We start from the raw sequence: 19938 nt of genomic DNA, 5'->3' as shown, positions 1-19938 counted from the left end.
AGGCCTACAAACCTGACTCAGTTACATCAGCTCTGTCAGGAGGAATGGGCCAAAATTCACCAAACTTATTGTGGGAAGCTTGTGGAAGGCTACCCAAAAACGTTTGACTCAAATTAAACTATTTAAAGGCAATGCTACCAAATACTAATAGAGTGAATGTAAACTTCTTACCCACTGGGAATGTGATTAAAGAAATAAAAAAGCTGAAATAAATAATTCTCTCTACTATTATTCTGACATTTCACATACTTAAAATAAAGTGGTGATCCTAACTGACATAAGACAGGGAATATTTACTAGAATTAAATGTCAGGAATTGTGAAAAACTGAGTTTAAATGTATTTGGCTAAGGTGTATGTAAACTTCCGACTTCAACTGTACCTATACTCCTGTTGTAAAGATAAGGAAGTGCTTCATATTTGCTTAACATTAGGAAAGTTGAGAAATAAATATAGTAGGCCTAGCCTATAGAAAGCTGATGGGATCATCCTCTTTTTAATAGAGGCCATCACTCTGTTTTTTCGCACAATTGCATAGCCTATAGAAATGTTGCGCAACATGAGCTCATGGGCTCTCATGAAGTGTTTGATTCGATTTTTGATTACATTTGCATTGATTTCAGAGTGATTATAGAGTGTTGAGTACCAGGCAGTTAACAAGTTTGGTAGGCTACTAATGACCATCAGCAATATCAGAGCTTGGAGAAGCCTAATTACAGTGACTAAACGGTCACGTGGAATTTGACTGCCTTCATGACTCGTGATCGCCAGTGTGGCAGTAATATGGTCACTGCAACAGCCCTAGGTGCAAATAATTATCAGGTAGAACAGAAAACCAGAAGGCTTTGGACCTCTTGGGTAAGAGTTGAATACCCCTGCTCTATACTATTGACAAAGGAAATAAACCTTTCTTTTATAAAATAAATACATTTAGATTAGGTTACATATTGCGTCAAAGTATTGATTTCCCGTTCACAGAGATGAGGATGAAGGAGAGAATGGATTTTGAGAGACCCATGGTACCTGGTAAGATGAATATTGAACTTATTACCACCTGTCCCTGTAGTAGGGTTAGGGTTACCCTGCGTTCATCCTGCCCTCGACTAATAGTGGCTACTTGCAGTTCACAGAACAAAGTTGGAGACAACCATGTATCTGAATAAAGCAAGCATTTTACGTTTGTGGCATCTGATTTATTAACCCTGCTCTAAAGTTATGCATAGCATAATGACAAGAACGTGCAGTAAGACGGTTTTTATACTTTGTTTAATTAAACATGTAATTTATTATATCTTGCGACTCCTCAACCTCCAGTAACCCCATGTAGTGCCCATCAGAAGAGGGGAATTTGCTCCTGCTGGAGCTGACAACACACGCCAGCAGCAACACTGGGTTGTCTGGTCCCAGTTGCTCACCTCGCAGGGCCCACTCCTCCAGGCGGAATTGTCAACAAAGAGCAAAACAAATACCTGTCATGCACCATAAATACTAAGACATTCCTGTCAAGCATCTGGTAACAGGTACTGTCTCTCCCAATACCATCATTACCATTGATAGTTGTAATATTTAGGCCTTTGAGGGATTTTCTCAAATTAATGGGTAGGATTGTATTGGTGAAAATATAAAGTGACATTCCTTCCCGCTAGGCTACAACCTCCACACAAAATGTTGAATGAATATGCCTCTACTCTATACAAAGCCATGGCCTTTTCAGGCTGGTATTTGAGTAGGCCCTACATCCGTATGGAACAGTTGTTTAGTAGCTAGCTAAATTCTTTCATTTGTTTGCACATACACTGCTGTGGACAAAATCTAAATTGCGCCAAACTGCAATAATAGATTGTGGCCTTCCTCTTGCATTTCAAAGATGATGAACATAAACTTTTACCAGATGTGTTGTATTCTCCTTCATTAATTTCACATTTCCACAAACTTCTAAATGTTTCCTTTCAAATGGCATCAAGAATATGCATATCCTTGCTTCAGGTCCTGAACTACAGGCAGTTATATTTGGGTATGTCATTTTTGGCAAAAATGGAAAAAAAGGCTCCGATCCTTATTAAGCAAACCTGCGAGCCACGGCGGCCCCTCATGATGATTTCAGATTTTTTTGTGGCCCCCACCCCTATCAAACTTGCCCATCCCTGATTTAGGGAATGGAGTTCTCAACCTGAGTGCCAAATATCATGCAATAATATTCAGTATTACACACACACACAAACACACACACACACACACACACACTCAAATTGGTCACATACACATGGTTAGCAGATGTTAATGTGAGTGTAGCGAAATGCTTGTGCTTCTAGTTCTGACCGTGCAGTAATATCTAACAAGTAATCTAACAATTTCCCAACAACTACCTTATACACACACACAAGTGTAAAGGAATGAGCGCCTCCTGCTGAGTGCCTCCTGCCGGGATACACACTAGACATAGTGACTCAGACACCCCTATTCAAGTCTATTTGTCTTTGTTTACATAGGACCAAGTGGGGAGTAGTCACGACTCTCTCAAAAGCAGCAAGGCCATACTGTGATTGTGTTTGTTTAGTCACAGCAGGGTATGTGTGTGCGCGTGGGGGAACTGTGGATCACTGAACTTAAATACACAGAGATGACATCCCACTCCGAATCTGCCCTCCCTGGCATGACAAAAGGGAATCCAGCCTTGGAGTCTAACCGGTGAGATCATGCCACAGATTTTTGATGTGCCCGCACCCAGGATGCGCTACCTCTGCTTCCGGCGTATGTGTGTGTACACGGCCCTGGAGGGGTGGATGCAATGTGGCCGGAAGTGATCCTCATTCACCACACTCACACCTGAACAAAATCCAGTCCAAAGGGAGATCTGATGAAAACCAGGGCCCGCATCCACAAAGAGTCTCAGAGTAAGAGTGCTGATCTAAGATCAGTTGTGTCTTTAGATCATAATAAATAATAGTGTATGGACAGATCCTAGATCAGCGCTCCTACTCAGACGTTTTGTGGGTACGGACCCAGGTAGTCGAAACACTGTCGAATAAATTCACATGGGAGCATCATGCAGTGTGCAGAGTACACTATTTTGACGTCCAGCACCTGCTAAGTCTACGGATATGCGTGTCATCGCTTCTCTATTCAGTAATACGCCTGTTTTGTGGAGAAAAGCAGTTGGATGTTTTTCATTGTGCTTACGCACACCCTTTCTGCCCCTGTATGATGGAGTAACCTCTTTCTATCACTTTCTCTCGCTCTCTTTTCACCCTGTCGTGCTCACTCATTATCAGGTTCTGTCATACCTTGTTGGTGAGGAGCTGGCACACTTGAGGTACATAGTCAATGAGGCAGCCTCCACTAGGGAATGCTGGGATGTGTAGTGCAGAGGAACCTCCAAGTGCGCTGATGGACAGAAAGATAAAGAAAGAGTTAAACTACGGCACACAGCAATTCAATTCATATCCCTACTAAGGCCCATTCTATAAGGAGACCCGATAGCGTTGAGTAAATTGCAGATGCATGCAGGTGCAGATGCAGATGCAGATGCTATGCTTCCCGTAATTAATCACTTTTAGACTACCTGTGGTAAACAGAAATGGGAACATTCTAGAGTTAGTTAATGTTTACTTCAAAGCCTTACACTCTGCAATTTGAATTGGCAGAGAGCGAGAGTTAAAGAGAGGGAGGAAGAGGCAGCAATAAGGTACTGAGCACGCAACCCTTCTGTCAAACATTACATACATTTTCCACTGACGTCACTGCATGGTTTATCAGAAGTATTTCATCTCACGACAAGATTCAGACTTTGCTCACACAAGCATTTTCTGCCTCTATGTACAGAACCATACCCATAACACACACACCCTGGCATGTCCTTGATATACACTAGTTTATCCCTTAATTCAGGTTCAGCCCCACCCTGCTCTACAAACACAAGTGTTCTCAGGCATGACTGACAGGGGTGGTGGTTCCAGCTCCAGGCACATCCCTTCCTCCCTCTCACAGAACAGAACAGAAGCAGAAGAACAGGTGGAGACTAGAGAGGAGAGAGAAGGGCAATATGAACTGCACACACCCTGTTAAGGCAAGACATAGGAATGAGGTCAGACGTAAGCCTCTAAACAGACCACTCGTCTCTACGATCCACAGCGAATATGATGCGTGTGTGTGCGCGTTTGCATCGAGTGCAGACACACTAGCACAGACTCCGTCACCCCAAAACGACACAACTCCCTCTAAAAGAAAGCAAACAACTCTCTCTCTCTCTTTTCCATCAGTATCTCTCCACATGTATCTCTCTCACAGTATACAAACCCATCCAAAACCTAATTTGAACAACTGAAAAACACATACACACAACCTCACAGAGAGAGCAGCCATAAGGTCAGAAAGAAGAAAAGTAATGTTCCCATATGGAGGGGGGGGGGGGGGGGTCATAGCTATAACCATGAAGCTACACTCTCTAGAGATGGGGGGTCATAGCTAAAACCATGAAGCTACACTCTCTAGAGCTGGAGGGGGTCATAGCTATAACCATGAAGCTACAATCTCTAGAGATGGAGGGGGTCATAGCTATAACCACGAAGCTACACTCTCTAGAGATGGAGGGGGTCATAGCTATAACCATGAAGCTACACTCTCTAGAGCTGGAGGGGGTCATAGCTATAACCATGAAGCTACAATCTCTAGAGATGGAGGGGGTCATAGCTATAACCACGAAGCTACACTCTCTAGAGCTGGAGGGGTCATAGCTATAACCATGAAGCTACAATCTCTAGAGATGGAGGGGGTCATAGCTATAACCACGAAGCTACACTCTCTAGAGCTGAGGGGGTCATAGCTATAACCATTAAGCTACAATCTCTAGAGCTGGAGGGCGTCATAGGTAAAACCATGAAGCTACACTCTCTAGAGCTGGAGGGGGTCATAGCTAAAACCATGAAGTACAATCTCTAGAGCTGGAGGGGGTCATAGGTAAAACCATGAAGCTACACTCTCTAGAGCTGGAGGGGGTCATAGCTAAAACCATGAAGCTACACTCTCTAGAGCTGGAGGGGGTCATAGCTAAAACCATGAAGCTACACTCTCTAGAGCTGGGGGGGTTGTCGTGTCTTTGGCATCATTAAAACTGAAGACTTATTTATCAAATAACTTCTAATTATTATTACGTGATTAAACTGATTAATCATGTAACTGTAATTAACTAGGAAGTCGGGGCACCAAGGAAAATATTCAGATTATAAAGTTATAATTTTCCTAATATAACTTTCAGCAGCCTGGGTGTAGGAGACAGGGAGGTAGGGGGATGGTGCATAGAAAAGGGCTGGTGCAGAGGGAGGGGGGGGTAGTGCTCGCTGTACCCAAACAGGGCAACGTCATGACAGGGTCATAGGTAAATGGTGTTCTACAGTATTGATGCAGTGTTTTTAACCTTAGACAACAAGCTATATGGCTAACAGACCTGGCAGACCATAGTATTTATATAGTTCAAATCCGTTCAGCATTTTGATTGAGCATGCCTGGAGTGCCTGATGGGCAGGGTTTGCACTTTTGAGGCTACTCCATTGCTCCAGGCAAGCTCAATCAAGGGCAAATGATTTTTTTTAGAAAGAACACAAACACTATTTGAACCAAGGCCTCTATTCAGGTCTCCATATACACTACATGACCAAAAGTATATCAACACCTGCTGGATTTTTGTTTTAGATTCCGTCTCTCACAGTTGAAGTGTACCTATGATAAAAATTACAGACCTCTACATGCTTTGTAAGTAGGAAAACCTGCAAAATCGGCAGTGTATCAAATACTTCTTCTCCCCACTGTATATACCACTTGGGTCCTGTTTCAGTAATAATGATATCAGACCTTCTTGTTGCGTGTCTGATAATCTACCATTTATATAGGAGTGGTTAAAACAAGCTAATAATGGTCCTTTGAGTATATCAAAAAATGTTTTGTATACTTCCACTGGTATGCCATCCAGCCCTGGAGTTTTCCCATCCTTAAAGGCCCCAATTGCATCAAGCAGTTCCTCCTCTGTAATTTGGCCTTCACATGAGTCTTTCTGTACAGATGTTAATTTTACATTATTATTAGGGAAAAAATCCATACAATTAGTTTCAGTTAGTGGAGATGGAGAACTGAAAGATATTCTTAAAGTACTTTACTTCCTCTTTCAAAATATCATTTGGTGAATCATGCGTGACTCCATCATTTGTAACAAGTTTTAATACATTTTTTTTGGTACCATTTCTATATTGAAGATTGAAAAAGAATATGGTGCATTTTTCCACATATTCCATCCAGTTCCAGTTTTATAATATATTACACTGGATCTTTCTTGAATAACTTCCTCCATTTCTTTTTGTTTTTCCTCTAACTTATTCTGTGCCTCTATGGTACCGTTTTTATTGCTATCTAACTGTACTGTTAGTCCTTCAATTTCCTTTGTTAATATGGACTCTTTTGATCTAAATTGCTTTTGTTTTATAGATGAGTACTGAATTGCATTGCCTCTAAAGGCACATTTAAAAGTGTCCCATACAATACGGGGATCTGCTGTACCTATGTTATGTCTGAAAAAGTCAGTTATAAATTCTTCTGTCCTAGTTCTAAACATCTTATCATCTAGTAGGCTTTGATTAAATTTCCAATATCCTCGCCCACGTGGAAATTCTGTAAGAGTAATATATATGCCAATTATGTGATGATCCGACCGCATTCTGTCCCCTATCAACACTTTTTAAACTTTTGGTGCCAGAGAGAATGGTATAAGAAAGTAGTCAAGACGACTAGCTTGATTAAGTCTCCGCCATGTATATCTCACTAGGTCAAGGTATTTAAGTCTCCATATATCCTCTAATTCCAATATATCCATGACATTCATGATTTCCTTAAGTGCCTGAGGGTGATAGTTTGTAGTGTGATTTCCTTTCCGGTCCATAGAGGTATTTAAGACCGTATTAAAATCTCCCACCATAATAATAGTCTAGTGTCTAGTGTTGCTTGTTGAGTTGATAAATTCTTATATATATTTTCAAAGAAGCTTGGATCATCATTATTCGGACCGTATAGGTTAATAAGCCATATRTGTTTATTGTCCAATAACATATTTAAAATATATATATATTTTTTATTTAACCTTTATTTAACCAGGAAGGGCTCATTGAGATTTAAAATCTCTTTTTCAAGAGCGTCCTGGCCAAGATAGGCAGCACCAAGTCATTACAAAAATTACAGACAGACAACATGAAAAACTACAAGTAATCTAGTAAAAACCATAGAATTCACAAGAGTATAACAAAATCAAAAACAGCAAATTAAAAACATTGACAGGTCAGGGAATCAGCCTCAAAATCCTTCATCAGTGATTTAAAAACACCAACCGGGACAAGTTCTTCCAGTTTAAAAGTATTTTGTAAGGTATTCCAAGACGATGGCGCAGAGTACATAAAAGCCCTTTTACCAATAATCCATCTACCTTGAGGATCTGTTTGGACAATTTGCACATTTGGATCAAAATTATTGTTAATTAAAACCATCACCCCTTTTGAATTTCTTTGCCCATGGGAGAAATATATTTCGCCCCCCCAGTTCTTTTTCCACAAAACTTCATCTAAAACTGTTGAATGGGTTTCCTGTAAACAATAGATATTATATTCCTTCTCTTTTAGCCAGGTAAACACTGATCGTCTTTTCTTATTATCTGCTGGGCCATTACAATTGTAACTGGCTATACTTATTTCCCCACTTACCATAATGAGACACAACTTTCAATTATTTTTTATCAAAATATATGTTTGTAAACGTACCATTAAAAAGTAACATGATGATTGAGTGTCTATATAGCTGTACCATGATATTTGCATTTCTACTAAGTAAACCTCCAATTGGTCCCTACTATTCCACCCGCTAAAAGCCCTCCTCATCCTGAGTTGGGTTGTCATCCCAATGCCCGGCAGACCACCCTCGACCCCTTGTATCCCATAGCCCTGAACCGACTGGGATCCATCCTTTGAAAAGAGCACACAGTGCTCACCTGGCCATTCTACTGCCAATGTTTGTCTATGGAGATTGCATGGCAGTGTGCTTAATTTTATACACCTGTCAGAAACGAGTGTGGTTGAAATAGCCGAATCCACCAATTTGAAGAGGTATCCACATACTTTTGTATATATAGTGTAACTATCTATATATATTTTTTTAATGTAACCTTTATTTAACTAGGCAAGTCAGTTAAGAACAAATTCTTATTTACAATGACGGCCTACCGGGGAACAGTGGGTTAACTGCCTTGTTCAGGGGAAGAACAACATATTTTTACCTTGTCAGCTCGGAGATTCGGTCCAGCAACCTTTCGGTTACTGGCCCAATGCTCTAACCACTCAGCTACATTTCTAGGCTGCATTTCTATCTGCAACATTACTCCTTACTGAACACACCCCTGACGGCACAAAGCCACAAGGTGTGGTGGGAAACGATGATGATATAGTATGGGTCAGACAGAGGTTGTAACTGGGCCATATTATCCAGGTATGAGGGGGAGTTGCCAGAGCACATTGTGGGAGGCAGTTCATCTAAGCTGTGGATTCTCATCAGTAGATTAATCATGTCTGAATTGTTACACATTGTTACACAATGTGGGCTGCGACCACTTCCCTTTAATGCAGTTTTACAACGCTACTTGTTGTGGTTTAGCCACTATCTAGTGTTCCTCATTATTTAGATACAACATCCTCAGTCATGACTCTAGTATCAGTTTACTGCTTGACAAAGTACCGATAATGTCAGCTGTTCGTTCTTTACCTTGTTCAGGGTTGATCTATATTGCGCTACTTCATTCGCAGATCAATGATGGCATATTGTCACCGACATAGAAATATAATTAAATCAAATTGCTGTGGTCGGATGAGCTATGCCCTTTCTAGTAATTCTATTTCTATGGTCGCCAAGCCCTCTGAATTGTGAACGACGCATTCCAAATAGGTCATACTGCCATGATGAGAGCCCGATGCACATATTAGCATTGCTCTCTGTGCTTTTTTTTGTCTAAATGCTACAATGACCAATGCAAAGCAGCTCACGACAACGAAGACAAATCCTCCGACTGTAAAAGTCTATCCGCCCACAGATCTATCTAAGAATAACCTCATTTCATTCAGATGTAAATGCAGACATAGACGCACAGAACGGTCGACTCACCAGTTAATTAGCGAACTCGTCACTCACGCGTGTTGATTGGTTCCGTGAACAAAGACACTTGCGATTGTCATTGTAACGACGCACGCCTCAAACTGTCAATTGAATGAAGGCTGATTAATCACTAGCGTCTGACGCTGCCAGATAAACTGTGGAAATGGAAAGAAGATATTTAATTGTGTATTTGTCAAGGTATTTGAGAAGATATTTCATATGCATTGGACCCAAAATGCTTGCTCTACTTCACTTAATTTTAAGTTGCTTAAAGTAATAGTAGTAGTAGTAGTAGTAGTAGTAGTAGTAGTAGTAGTAGTAGTAGTAGTAGTATTAGCAGTCTTGTGAGTGCTGTGCAGTTTTGATTATAAAACGTAATGATTAATTGTAGAGTTGGCATAGTAGAAGTGTCGGAAAAAGTACCCAACTGTCATCCTTGAGTAAAAGTAAAATATACCTTAATAGAAAATGACTCAAGTAAAAGTCACCTGGTAAAATACTACTTGAGTAAAAGTCAAAGTATTTGGTTCAAAATATACTTAAGTATCAAAAGTATAAATAATTTCAAATTCCTTATATTAAGCAAACCAGATTAAGCAAACCACCATTGTCATGTTATTTACATTTACAGAAAGCCAGGGGCACACTCCAACACTCCAACATTTACAAACAAAGCATTTGTGTTTAGTGAGTCTGCCAGATCAGAGGCAGTAGGGATGACCAGGGATGTTCGGTTGATAAGTGCGTGAATGAGACTATTTTCCTGTCCTGCTAAGCATTCAAAATGTAACAAGTACTTTTGGGTGTCAAGGAAAATGTATGGAGTAAAAAGTACAATGTTTTCTTAAGGAATGTAGTGAAGTAAAAGTAGTCAAGAATATAAATAGTAAAGTAAAGTACAGATACCCCAAAAAACTCCTTAAGTAGTACTTTGAAGTATTTTTACTTAAGTACTTTACACCACTGCATAGTAGGGAGGAAAGGTTTAAAAGGACACATGATATAGTTTTAAATATTGGTATGAAAAAAGTTGCAGACTAGCAGGAGCTTGTTTGACAAGTGCAGGTCCATAGCCAGGGTTCATCCAAGGTTCAATCATGTTTGGTGATGGTACTACACACAAAAGTGAAGGAAATTGCTTTATACAAATCTGACCTTGTCAGTTAAAAGACTGTTGATTGTCCGAGTGAATGCTTGTGTAAGGGCCAGGGAATCACCTTGTAAGAAAGAAAAGAGGACTCCAACTGACAAAGGCACTAGATTCTTAGCTTATCTGTTCTCACACGGCCTCTCTCTCACACACACACACACACACACACACACACACACACACNCACACACACACACACACACACACACACACACACACACACACACACACACGCTTCACTCCACCTGAGTCACCAAAGGTAATCTCCTGCGTTAATTAAGTCATGGGCGGCCTTGTCACTGCATGAGTGTGTATATGTTAGTGTATGTCCTGTATTCAGTAAATTTGTCATACGGAAGGCTACGTTGCTTGAGGGGGGAGGTTGTCCACACAATGACTCCTATCCATTGTGGGTGGAGTGCTACGAGTGGAGTCACCAGCACAGGCAGAAGCAGGGACACCTCAGGAGAAGGGTATCATGGGACCAAAAATGGCTCAGGACTTTGGCCAAATTGCCAAGTGGATTGGTAACCCAACCCAAAGGGATTTGGGGTATATTTTCAGACCGTTTAGTGAAAAGGGAATAGCATCTGCTATTAAAACGCTGTCGTAATTCATTTGAATGCAGTGAGCTCTAGTGACCAGATTAGCGTTAATCTTTCTGTGCATACATGACATGGTATACAAGTGCTCACTAAAAAGCATGAGCTGGCGCACAACCAGAGAAAATGATTTAGTGTAGAGGTGCTGACTAACGGTGAATAAACTGTAAGCTATAAAAACAGAGTCGCACACTCCATATGCATAACCTCCTAGTAATCTATTGGGTAAAAAACACCAACGTTTCGACATCACTGTGCCTTCTTCATGGTCAAGTGCTCACTGACAGTGATTTGCAAATAAATTACATTACACCCCCCCCCAAAAAAAATAAAAAAAATAATAATAATWAAAAAAATAAAAAAAATAAATTACATGGTCTCAATGTCACTGAAAGCATCCGTTTCGACTAGCATCATAGTTCTCTGTGAAGGCCGAGGCCCTACCCCCGAAAGAATATGTCACTAGTCCTAAATAGCATGAGCGTATCCCAATTTTTTTTGACCAGCCAGCACCTCTTCGGTCATTGTCTTCAGGCAACAGTTTGGCACTGTCGTGACCCCCTCGCCTCGTAAACACCCTCATTACCTGTTCAGTTGTTTCAATCCCACTTTACCTGTGTGGAATCTTGTCATTTGCTGATATGCCCCTGGTGTAAAGGGCTTCAGTGGTACAATTTGTGCTAATTGGGGAAGTACAAGTGTCTCATTAAGAGCTGAAAGAAGGTCAAAAGTGAATTTGGAATATTTGGGAAAATGTAACGTTCAGATCACACCCAACCCACTTCTTTGGCACAGAGGGTTCCCAAAGTTCCCATAGACCTAAATCTGTGTGTCCAGTGCATTTCCTGTTTTGGCCGAATGACACTCTCCCTTTGGGCCGAGGCAATATGCATCAGGAAAACACATGCTGTTCTAGTTAATGTCCTGACATGCCAAAAAGAGTTTCTAAAGAAACTTTTATTATGACAGAAAGGTTTCTAGATAAACTTTAATTGTGACAAAGACAGCTTCCACAAACAAAAGAACCTCAAGGGCATAAGGTAAACGTGTGGCCTAGTAGAAAATACTTAATTCATGATTATACCCACTGGGAAACTAGGAATTGTGGGTAACGTAGTCTCATGACACTTCCTCCGTCACTCAGTCAGAACCCAAAGCAGGTAACACAGGGAGGGATGATGATGGGTCCACCAGGGACACAACGACCATGACAGGGGTGAGGCTGAAGTCTGGCAGCATGGTGTCGTGTAGAAAAAAGAATCCCCACCCACACAGTGTAGCACCTGGAATTCCTTGGGTGCTTTTGATATTCACGAGGGAGTGGGTAAGGTCTGTGGACTCGCTCAGTCATCTGTGCATTGAGGAGCACTCACAATTCTGTTGCAAGGATAGGTGTGTGTGTGAGGAGTGTTCTGGTGGGCGCCCGCGGCTATGCTATGCAGCTCCCTCTAGATATATGGGGTTATAGGCAGCTACAGGAGAAATATTATGGAGAGGAACACCGCAAACAATGTGGCTGCTTACAATGGTTCACAAGTACACATATGGAAAAGCATACAAGCACACTAGAGATGTGTAATGCATGTATTACAGGCAAAGGCAATTGCATTCACATATGCGCACACACACAGACCCAAACATTGCTCTGCCGCAGCCTAAAACTGTCTCTCTCTGTTGATTTTCTTTGGCTCCCAAATAGGCTTTGGTTTGGGGGCAGAGACGGTGCCCACTCGATTCTTTTATGTAACACTGCAGGTTTTCTGGGTAGAGCGAGAGGCTAACGACTCATCTCATAGACTGACTGGGTACAGTCAGGTCCAGACCAGCCAACAGTGGAGAAGAAAAGCGAGAGAATGGAGAAAAAAGGAGATGTAACAGGGAGGCAGGAAAATGAGTAAAGAGAAGGATGGAAGAGACATGGGCTGTCAATCTAAACCTTGTATATGGCTGACATTGGTAGATGCCTTGTATATGGCTGACATTGGTAGATGCCTTGTATATGGCTGACATTGGTAGATGCCTTGTATATGGGCTGACATTGGTAGATGCCTTGTATATGGCTGACATTGGTTTGATGCCTTGTATATGGCTGACATTGGTTTGATGCCTTGTATATGGCTGACATTGGTAGATGCCTTGTATATGGCTGACATTGGTAGATGTCTTGTATATGGCTGACATTGGTAGATGCCTTGTATATGGCTGACATTGGTNCTTGTATATGGCTGACATTGGTAGATGCCTTGTATATGGCTGACATTGGTAGATGCCTTGTATATGGCTGACATTGATAGATGCCTTGTATATGGCTGACATAACCATGTCCATTTAACGTTAAATGATTTAAATACAATCGGTAGCATGAAATTGAACTTGAAGCTTAAGTCATTAAGCACAGCCTGCCCTTATTCAAGTGGCTATTGAATGCACTTCTGAATAACAACAATACACGTTAAGGTTTTTGTATGCCGCATTTCAATATCCCAATAAGAGGAACGATGTCAACTGCATAAACACAAAAGCGTAGGTGAAGATACTCTCTTAACCGAATCAATGCATGAGGAAGAGTGGTGAGGACCAGACATGAAAGTATTTAAGTCCGAGCGAACTAGCGTACAAACGAACGTACAATAGCTGCAGCCCATGTATAGGCAAGTACATACATGGGTGTCAGTGGAGTAGCTATGAAGTATAGTATCTCTCTCTGGAATGGCTGGTCTGTTTGAAAAGAGAGAGAAAGGTATAACGTCATAGCTCTGAGGGGATAAAAATATTCAGTTTCTCCCAGAATGTATTAGATCCTGGAGCTACCGCAGCCCTCCAAGGAGAGAGAAAAGGAGAGAGAAAAGGAGAGGGAAATGAGATATCAAACGTCTCTCTCAAGTCCCACTCGCTTTCCTTCTCTCTTTGAGGCTCCGCCAGCAAGACTGACTGGGAGGCGAGAGAGAGATCAGGAGCGGAGAGGAGGATGAGGGGAGAAGGAGGGAGAGAGAGAGCGCGAGAATGAGGAGAGAGTAAAAGGAAAGAGAAAACGTTTTCTTTGCCGGGTCAGCTTCAAGGGAAGGGGGACAGAAAGCCAGGGCCAAAGTGGAACGAGAACACAAGCAACAGAGCCACAGGCATAGGGAACACACACAGACATCCAGGGAGCTCCAAAAGTTCACTATGTGTATTGAAGTAGTCAACGGATTAGTATTTGGTCCCATATTCATAGCATGCAATGATTACATCAAGCTTGTGACTCAACAAACTTGTTGGATCCTCTTGCTGTTTGTATTGTGTTTCAGATTATTTTGTGCCCAATAGAAATGAATGGTGAATAATGTATTGTGTCATTTTGGAGTCACTTTTATTGTAAATAAGAATATAATATGTTTCTGAACACTTCTACATTAATGTGGATGCTACCATGATTATGGATAGTCCTGAATGAATCGTGAATAATTATGAGGGAGAAAGTTACAGATGCCCAAATACAGTACCCCCAAGACATGTTAACCTCTCACCATTACAATAACAGGGGAGGTTGCATTTTTGGGGGTGATGATATTTGTGCGTTAAACTTTCTCACTTTCTCATTATTATTCACGATTCATTCAGGACTATCCGTAACCATGGTAGCGTCCACATTAATGTAGAAGTGCTTATGTAATCATTGCGTGTTAAGAATATGGGTACAAATACTCAACTTTTCACTGCTTTAAATACACATGAGTGAATTTGTTCCAACACTTTTGGTCTAAACGGTTTACCCAACACGGATGAGTATACCTCAAATTAAAGCTGGCAGTGCTGGAGTAGAGCCAAAACAACAAGAAATGTCTCACTGTCCCAATACTTTTGGAGCTCGCACGCACGCACGCAAAGTCAGAAGGCCCAAAGTCAACACGAAAATACTACACTCAAGCAAGCATGCATAAACATACAAACATGAACTAGCTTGAGACTAAAGTTATTGAGGTGAATACGGAATGTGCGTAATCTGCGTTGTTCTACGGAATCTACGCTACGTTGTTCGGGCTCAACCTTTTTCCTCAAAGGGCCAGATATGTCCAAATTATAGTAGGGTCTGCTGTGCAGCCCTATTCTCCTACATCTCTCCTCCCCAGCGCCACACGCTCCCCCCTTTCCCCGCTCTCCTCTTTCATGCCTTTAGCCTCTTTCTGTCCATTCTCCTCACTCAACTGGCCGAGGAGGGCGCCGAACGCCACTGCAGCCTGGTCTAGCACATGGGCAAGGTCAAGCCTGTGAACGCACAAACACAGACACACATAGCTGAGCTGGCATGCTTCTCCTCTTGGTTGTTAGTAGGGTGGATGCGAGCATTCTCAACCTCATTGAAAATAAATATAGCACATTTTCAAATCTGTTACTGCAATTGCAATTCAATTCACTTCCTGAATTGATGGGAATGGAAATTTAGTTGACGAATGACCCCGACCCTGGTGGTCTATAGCACTGTCAGAGAGTACTTCAATGTAGTGTGGAGTGTGCAGGGGACTAACTCATAAACAAATAATCTTTAAATGTAAAAAAAAAAAATCCTACTTTATTGTATTCACTAGTCAGAATAAGAAATCTCAATTGGTGGGAATGAAATGGAACAAGTCACATCCACTAGATTGCTCTGAGTTTTAATTGATGAAAAGTTATCCTCCATATTAAATTTGTCTGTAGCAAAGTGATGAAATCTGTTGGTATCATCAGAAAGATAGTGGTTTGGTTCATCAGGCTTGCTTCCTAAGTCTATAATATTGCTTAATTTGCTCATCTCTCATTTACTGTAATATTGTCTGGCCCAGTATATATGCCTCCTACCTACACAAATTACTCATCATACAAAATAAATGTGCAAGACTAACCTTCTCCAATTATCTGGCTCCATCCGCACCTTCGTTTAAGAAACGCAATATCTTGTCTATTTACGACATGAATATATGCCAATTATACACTTTCATCTACAAATACTCATAGCTCCCAGACAGTTTACCTAAACCCTTCAATGGATTCTTCCAGGTTAATTCTGAAATCCAACTACATAAAACAAGACACTGCGATAACCTTCACCCTCCCCACTGCCGCACCTCATATAGTCAATTCTCTATCAGATACAGATGTACCATACTCTGGAATTCTTATCTTCACATTGCCAAAACCTCATCATCCCTCAATAACGTCAAGTTAAGACTGGGGGTCAGCCCGATGAACCCAACTACCCAATAATCCCCTCCAAGTAGCCTAACTCTCACACACAATCAAACATTGTTTGTGAGACAGAGCAGGAGACAGAGCGCGAGACAGAGAGTGAGACAGAGAGTGAGACAGAGAGTGAGACAGAGCGCGAGACAGAGAGTGAGACAGAGAGTGAGACAGAGAGTGAGACAGAGAGTGAGACAGAGAGTGAGACAGAGAGTGCGAGACAGAGTGCGAGACAGAGCGCCAACGCGAGACGGAGCGCGAGAAAGGGCGCCAGCGAGAGACAGAGCGTGAGACAGAGTGCGAGAAAGGGCGCCAGCGCGAGACAGAGCGCCAGCGCGAGACAGAGCGCGAGTGCGAGACAGAGCGCGAGACAGAGCGCGAGACAGAGCGCGAGACAGAGCGCGAGACAGAGCGCGAGACAGAGAAGGGGAACGAAAGATGGAGGAAAGGAGAAAGAGCTAGAGAGAATAGATGACCAAAAGGGAGACAGTGAGAGAAAGAGACAGCTAGAGATAAAGAGAGAAGGGAAAGAGAGAAAATGGAGGACAGGAGAAACAGTGTGACGAGAAGTAAAAAAAAGAGAGACAAAGAGTGCGGGGGTGTAGACCGAGAGAGTGAGGAAAGTCGAGGGAGAGGAGGGATGAAAAGAGACAGAGATAGAGGGGGCAGAGGCCCCTTAACCTGGTATGACAGGGGGTGCGCTCGTAAATAAACATCTCCAGAGATTATTCCAAGCACGAATGGCCAGACCAGGCCGGCTAGAGGGGGGCATGGGGTCAAGAGAGGGGATGTTTACATACCTGACACTCTGCCCTGACACACACACAAACTCAACTCATGTACAGTACACATATGCACACACTTACGAACACTCAGATGTACAAGCGCGCGCGCGCGCACACACACACACACACACACACACACACACACACACACACACACACACACACACACACACACGCACACACGCCCACACGCCCACACGCCCACACGCCCACACGCCCACAGACACACAGACACACAGTCACTCTCAGCCCCAGACACTGACTATGTGTCATCTATCTCTTTTTGTTCTTCTTCTTTCTTTTTAAAGGAACACATGAGTCCAGACACTGGCGTGTCGAATTATACATTGATGACATCATGCGCTGCGGTTTTCACAATGCATTTTTGTTTATCATCTTCTTACGCCTTACATGCTCTCTCCATCTGCATCCTACAAGTCTGTCTCATCTAGTCAAGTTATGGAGGAGATTTGGGGCCAACTGTCTGGCAGTAATGGTCAGAAATGCAAATCGGAACATCTTACTCCAGCCAGGAGAAAGGGCTCCTCTAGAGCCTGGTTCTCTTCAAGGTTTCATCCTACTTAAGGAGTTTTTGCTTGCCACTGTCACATTGGCTTGCTCTTAAAGGCCCAGGGCAGTCAAAAATGCTATTTTCCTATGTTTTATACATATAGAAAGTATTCACATCCCTAGACTTTTTCCACATTTTGTTGTTACAGCCTGAATTTAAGATGGTTTAAATTTGCCTCAAAGAAGGGCACCTATTGGTAAATGGGTAAAAAAAAGAAAGAAAAAAAAGCAGACATTGAATATCCCTTATTAATTACCCCTGAGTCAATACATGTTAGAATCAACTTTGGCAGCGATTCCAACTGTGAGTCTTTCTGGGTAAGTCTCTAAGAGCTTTGCACACCTGGATTGTACAATATTTGCATATTAATATTTGTTTAATTCTTCAATATACACTACCGTTCAAAAGTTTGGGGTCACTTAGAAATGTCCTTATTTATGAAAGAAAAGCAATTTTTTGTCCATTAAAATAACATCAAATTGATCAGAAATACAGTGTAGACATTGTTAATGTTGTAAATGACTATTGTAGCTGGGAACTGCTGATTTTTTTATGGAATATCTACATATTATAGATATGGCGTACAGAGGCCCATTATCACCAACCATCACTCCTGTTTTCCAATGGCACGTTGTGTTAGCTAATCCAAGTTTATAATTTTAAAAAGCTAATTGATCATGAGAAAACCCTTTTGCAATTATGTTAGCACAGCTGAAAACTGTTGTCCTGATTAAAGAAGCAATAAAACTGTCCTTCTTTAGACTAGTTGAGTATCTGGAGCATCAGCATTTGTGGGTTCGATTACAGGCTCAAAATGGCCAGAAACAAAGACCTTTCTTCTGAAACTCGTCAGCATATACAGTATATCACAAAAGTGAGTACACCCCTCACATTTTTGTAAATATTTGAGTATATCTTTTCATGTGACAACACTGAAGAAATTACACTTTGCTACAATGTAAAGTAGTGAGTGTACAGCTTGTATAACAGTGTAAATTTGCTGTCCTCTCAAAATAACTCAACACACAGCCATTAATGTCTAAACCGCTGGCAACAAAAGTGAGTACACCCCAAAGTGAAAATGTCCAAATTGGGCCCAATTAGCCATTTTCCCTCCCCGGTGTCATGTGACTCGTTAGTGTTACAAGGTCTCAGGTGTGAATGGGGAGCAGGTGTGTTAAATTTGGTGTCATCGCTCTCACACTCCCTCATACTGACTGGTCACTGGAAGTTCAACATGGCACCTCATGGCAAAGAACTCTCTGAGGATCTGAAAAAAAGAATTGTTGCTCTACATAAAGATGGCCTGGGCTATAAGAAGATTGCCAAGACCCTGAAACTGAGCTGCAGCACGGTGGCCAAGACCATACAGCGGTTTAACTGGACAGGTTCCATTCAGAACAGGCCTCGCCATGGTCGACCAAAGAAGTTGAGTGCACGTGCTCAGCGTCATATCCAGAGGTTGTCTTTGGGAAATATACGTATGAGTGCTGCCAGCATTGCTGCAGAGGTTGAAGGTGTGGGGGGTCAGCCTGTCAGTGCTCAGATCATACGCCCAGAAGGAAGCCTCCCAGAAGGAAGCCTCTTCTAAAGATGATGCACAAGAAAGCCCACAAACAGTTTGCTGAAGACAAGAAGACAAAGGACATGGATTACTGGAACCATGTCCTGTGGTCTGATGAGACCAAGATAAACTTATTTGGTTCAGATGGTGTCAAGCGTGTGTGGCGGCAACCAGGTGAGGAGTACAAAGACAAGTGTGTCTTGCCTACAGTCAAGCATGGTGGTGGGAGTGTCATGGTCTGGGGCTGCATGAGTGCTGCCGGCACTGGGGAGCTACAGTTCATTGAGGGAACCATGAATGCCAACATGTACTGTGACATACTGAAGCAGAGCATGATCCCCTCCCTTCGGAGACTGGGCCGCAGGGCAGTATTCCAACATGATAARGACCCKAAACACACCTCCAAGARGACCACTGCCTTGCTAAAGAAGCTGAGGGTAAAGATGATGGACTGGCCAAGCATGTCTCCAGACCTAAACCCTATTGAGCATCTGTGGGGCATCCTCAAACGGAAGGTGGAGGAGTGCAAGGTCTCTAACATCCACCAGCTCCGTGATGTCGTCATGGAGYAGTGGAAGAGGACTCCAGTGGCAACCTGTGAAGCTCTYGTGAACTCCATGCCCAAGAGGGTTAAGGCAGTGCTGGAAAATGATGGTGGCCACACAAAATATTGACACTTTGGGCCCAATTTGGACATTTTCACTTAGGGGTGTACTCACTTTTGTTGCCAGCGGTTTAGACATTAATGGCTGTGTGTTGAGTGATTTTGAGGGGACAGCAAATTTATACTTATACAAGCTGTACACTCACTACTTTACATTGTAGCGAAGTGTCATTTCTTCAGTGTTGTCACATGAAAAGATATACTCAAATATTTCAAAAAATGTGAGGGGT

The 19938-nt window shown here is 42.2% G+C and overlaps 1 protein-coding gene across 1 annotated transcript in view; it reads right to left on the bottom strand.

Moving 5' to 3' along the window:
- babam2 (BRISC and BRCA1 A complex member 2) overlaps nucleotides 1-19938 on the bottom strand; it is a 191826-nt gene that overhangs the window by 32364 nt on the left and 139524 nt on the right. The window contains exon 8 of the mRNA XM_024135970.2: nucleotides 3284-3383. Within this exon, the coding sequence (XP_023991738.1) occupies nucleotides 3284-3383 (100 nt within the window). The remainder of the gene's footprint in view (nucleotides 1-3283; nucleotides 3384-19938) is intronic.

Source organism: Salvelinus sp. IW2-2015, unplaced genomic scaffold, assembly GCF_002910315.2.
Source record: "Salvelinus sp. IW2-2015 unplaced genomic scaffold, ASM291031v2 Un_scaffold702, whole genome shotgun sequence".
NCBI classification, from domain to species: domain Eukaryota; kingdom Metazoa; phylum Chordata; class Actinopteri; order Salmoniformes; family Salmonidae; genus Salvelinus; species Salvelinus sp. IW2-2015.
The sequence above is the reverse complement of the archived record's forward strand: the minus strand, read 5'-3'. Positions and strand labels throughout refer to the sequence as shown.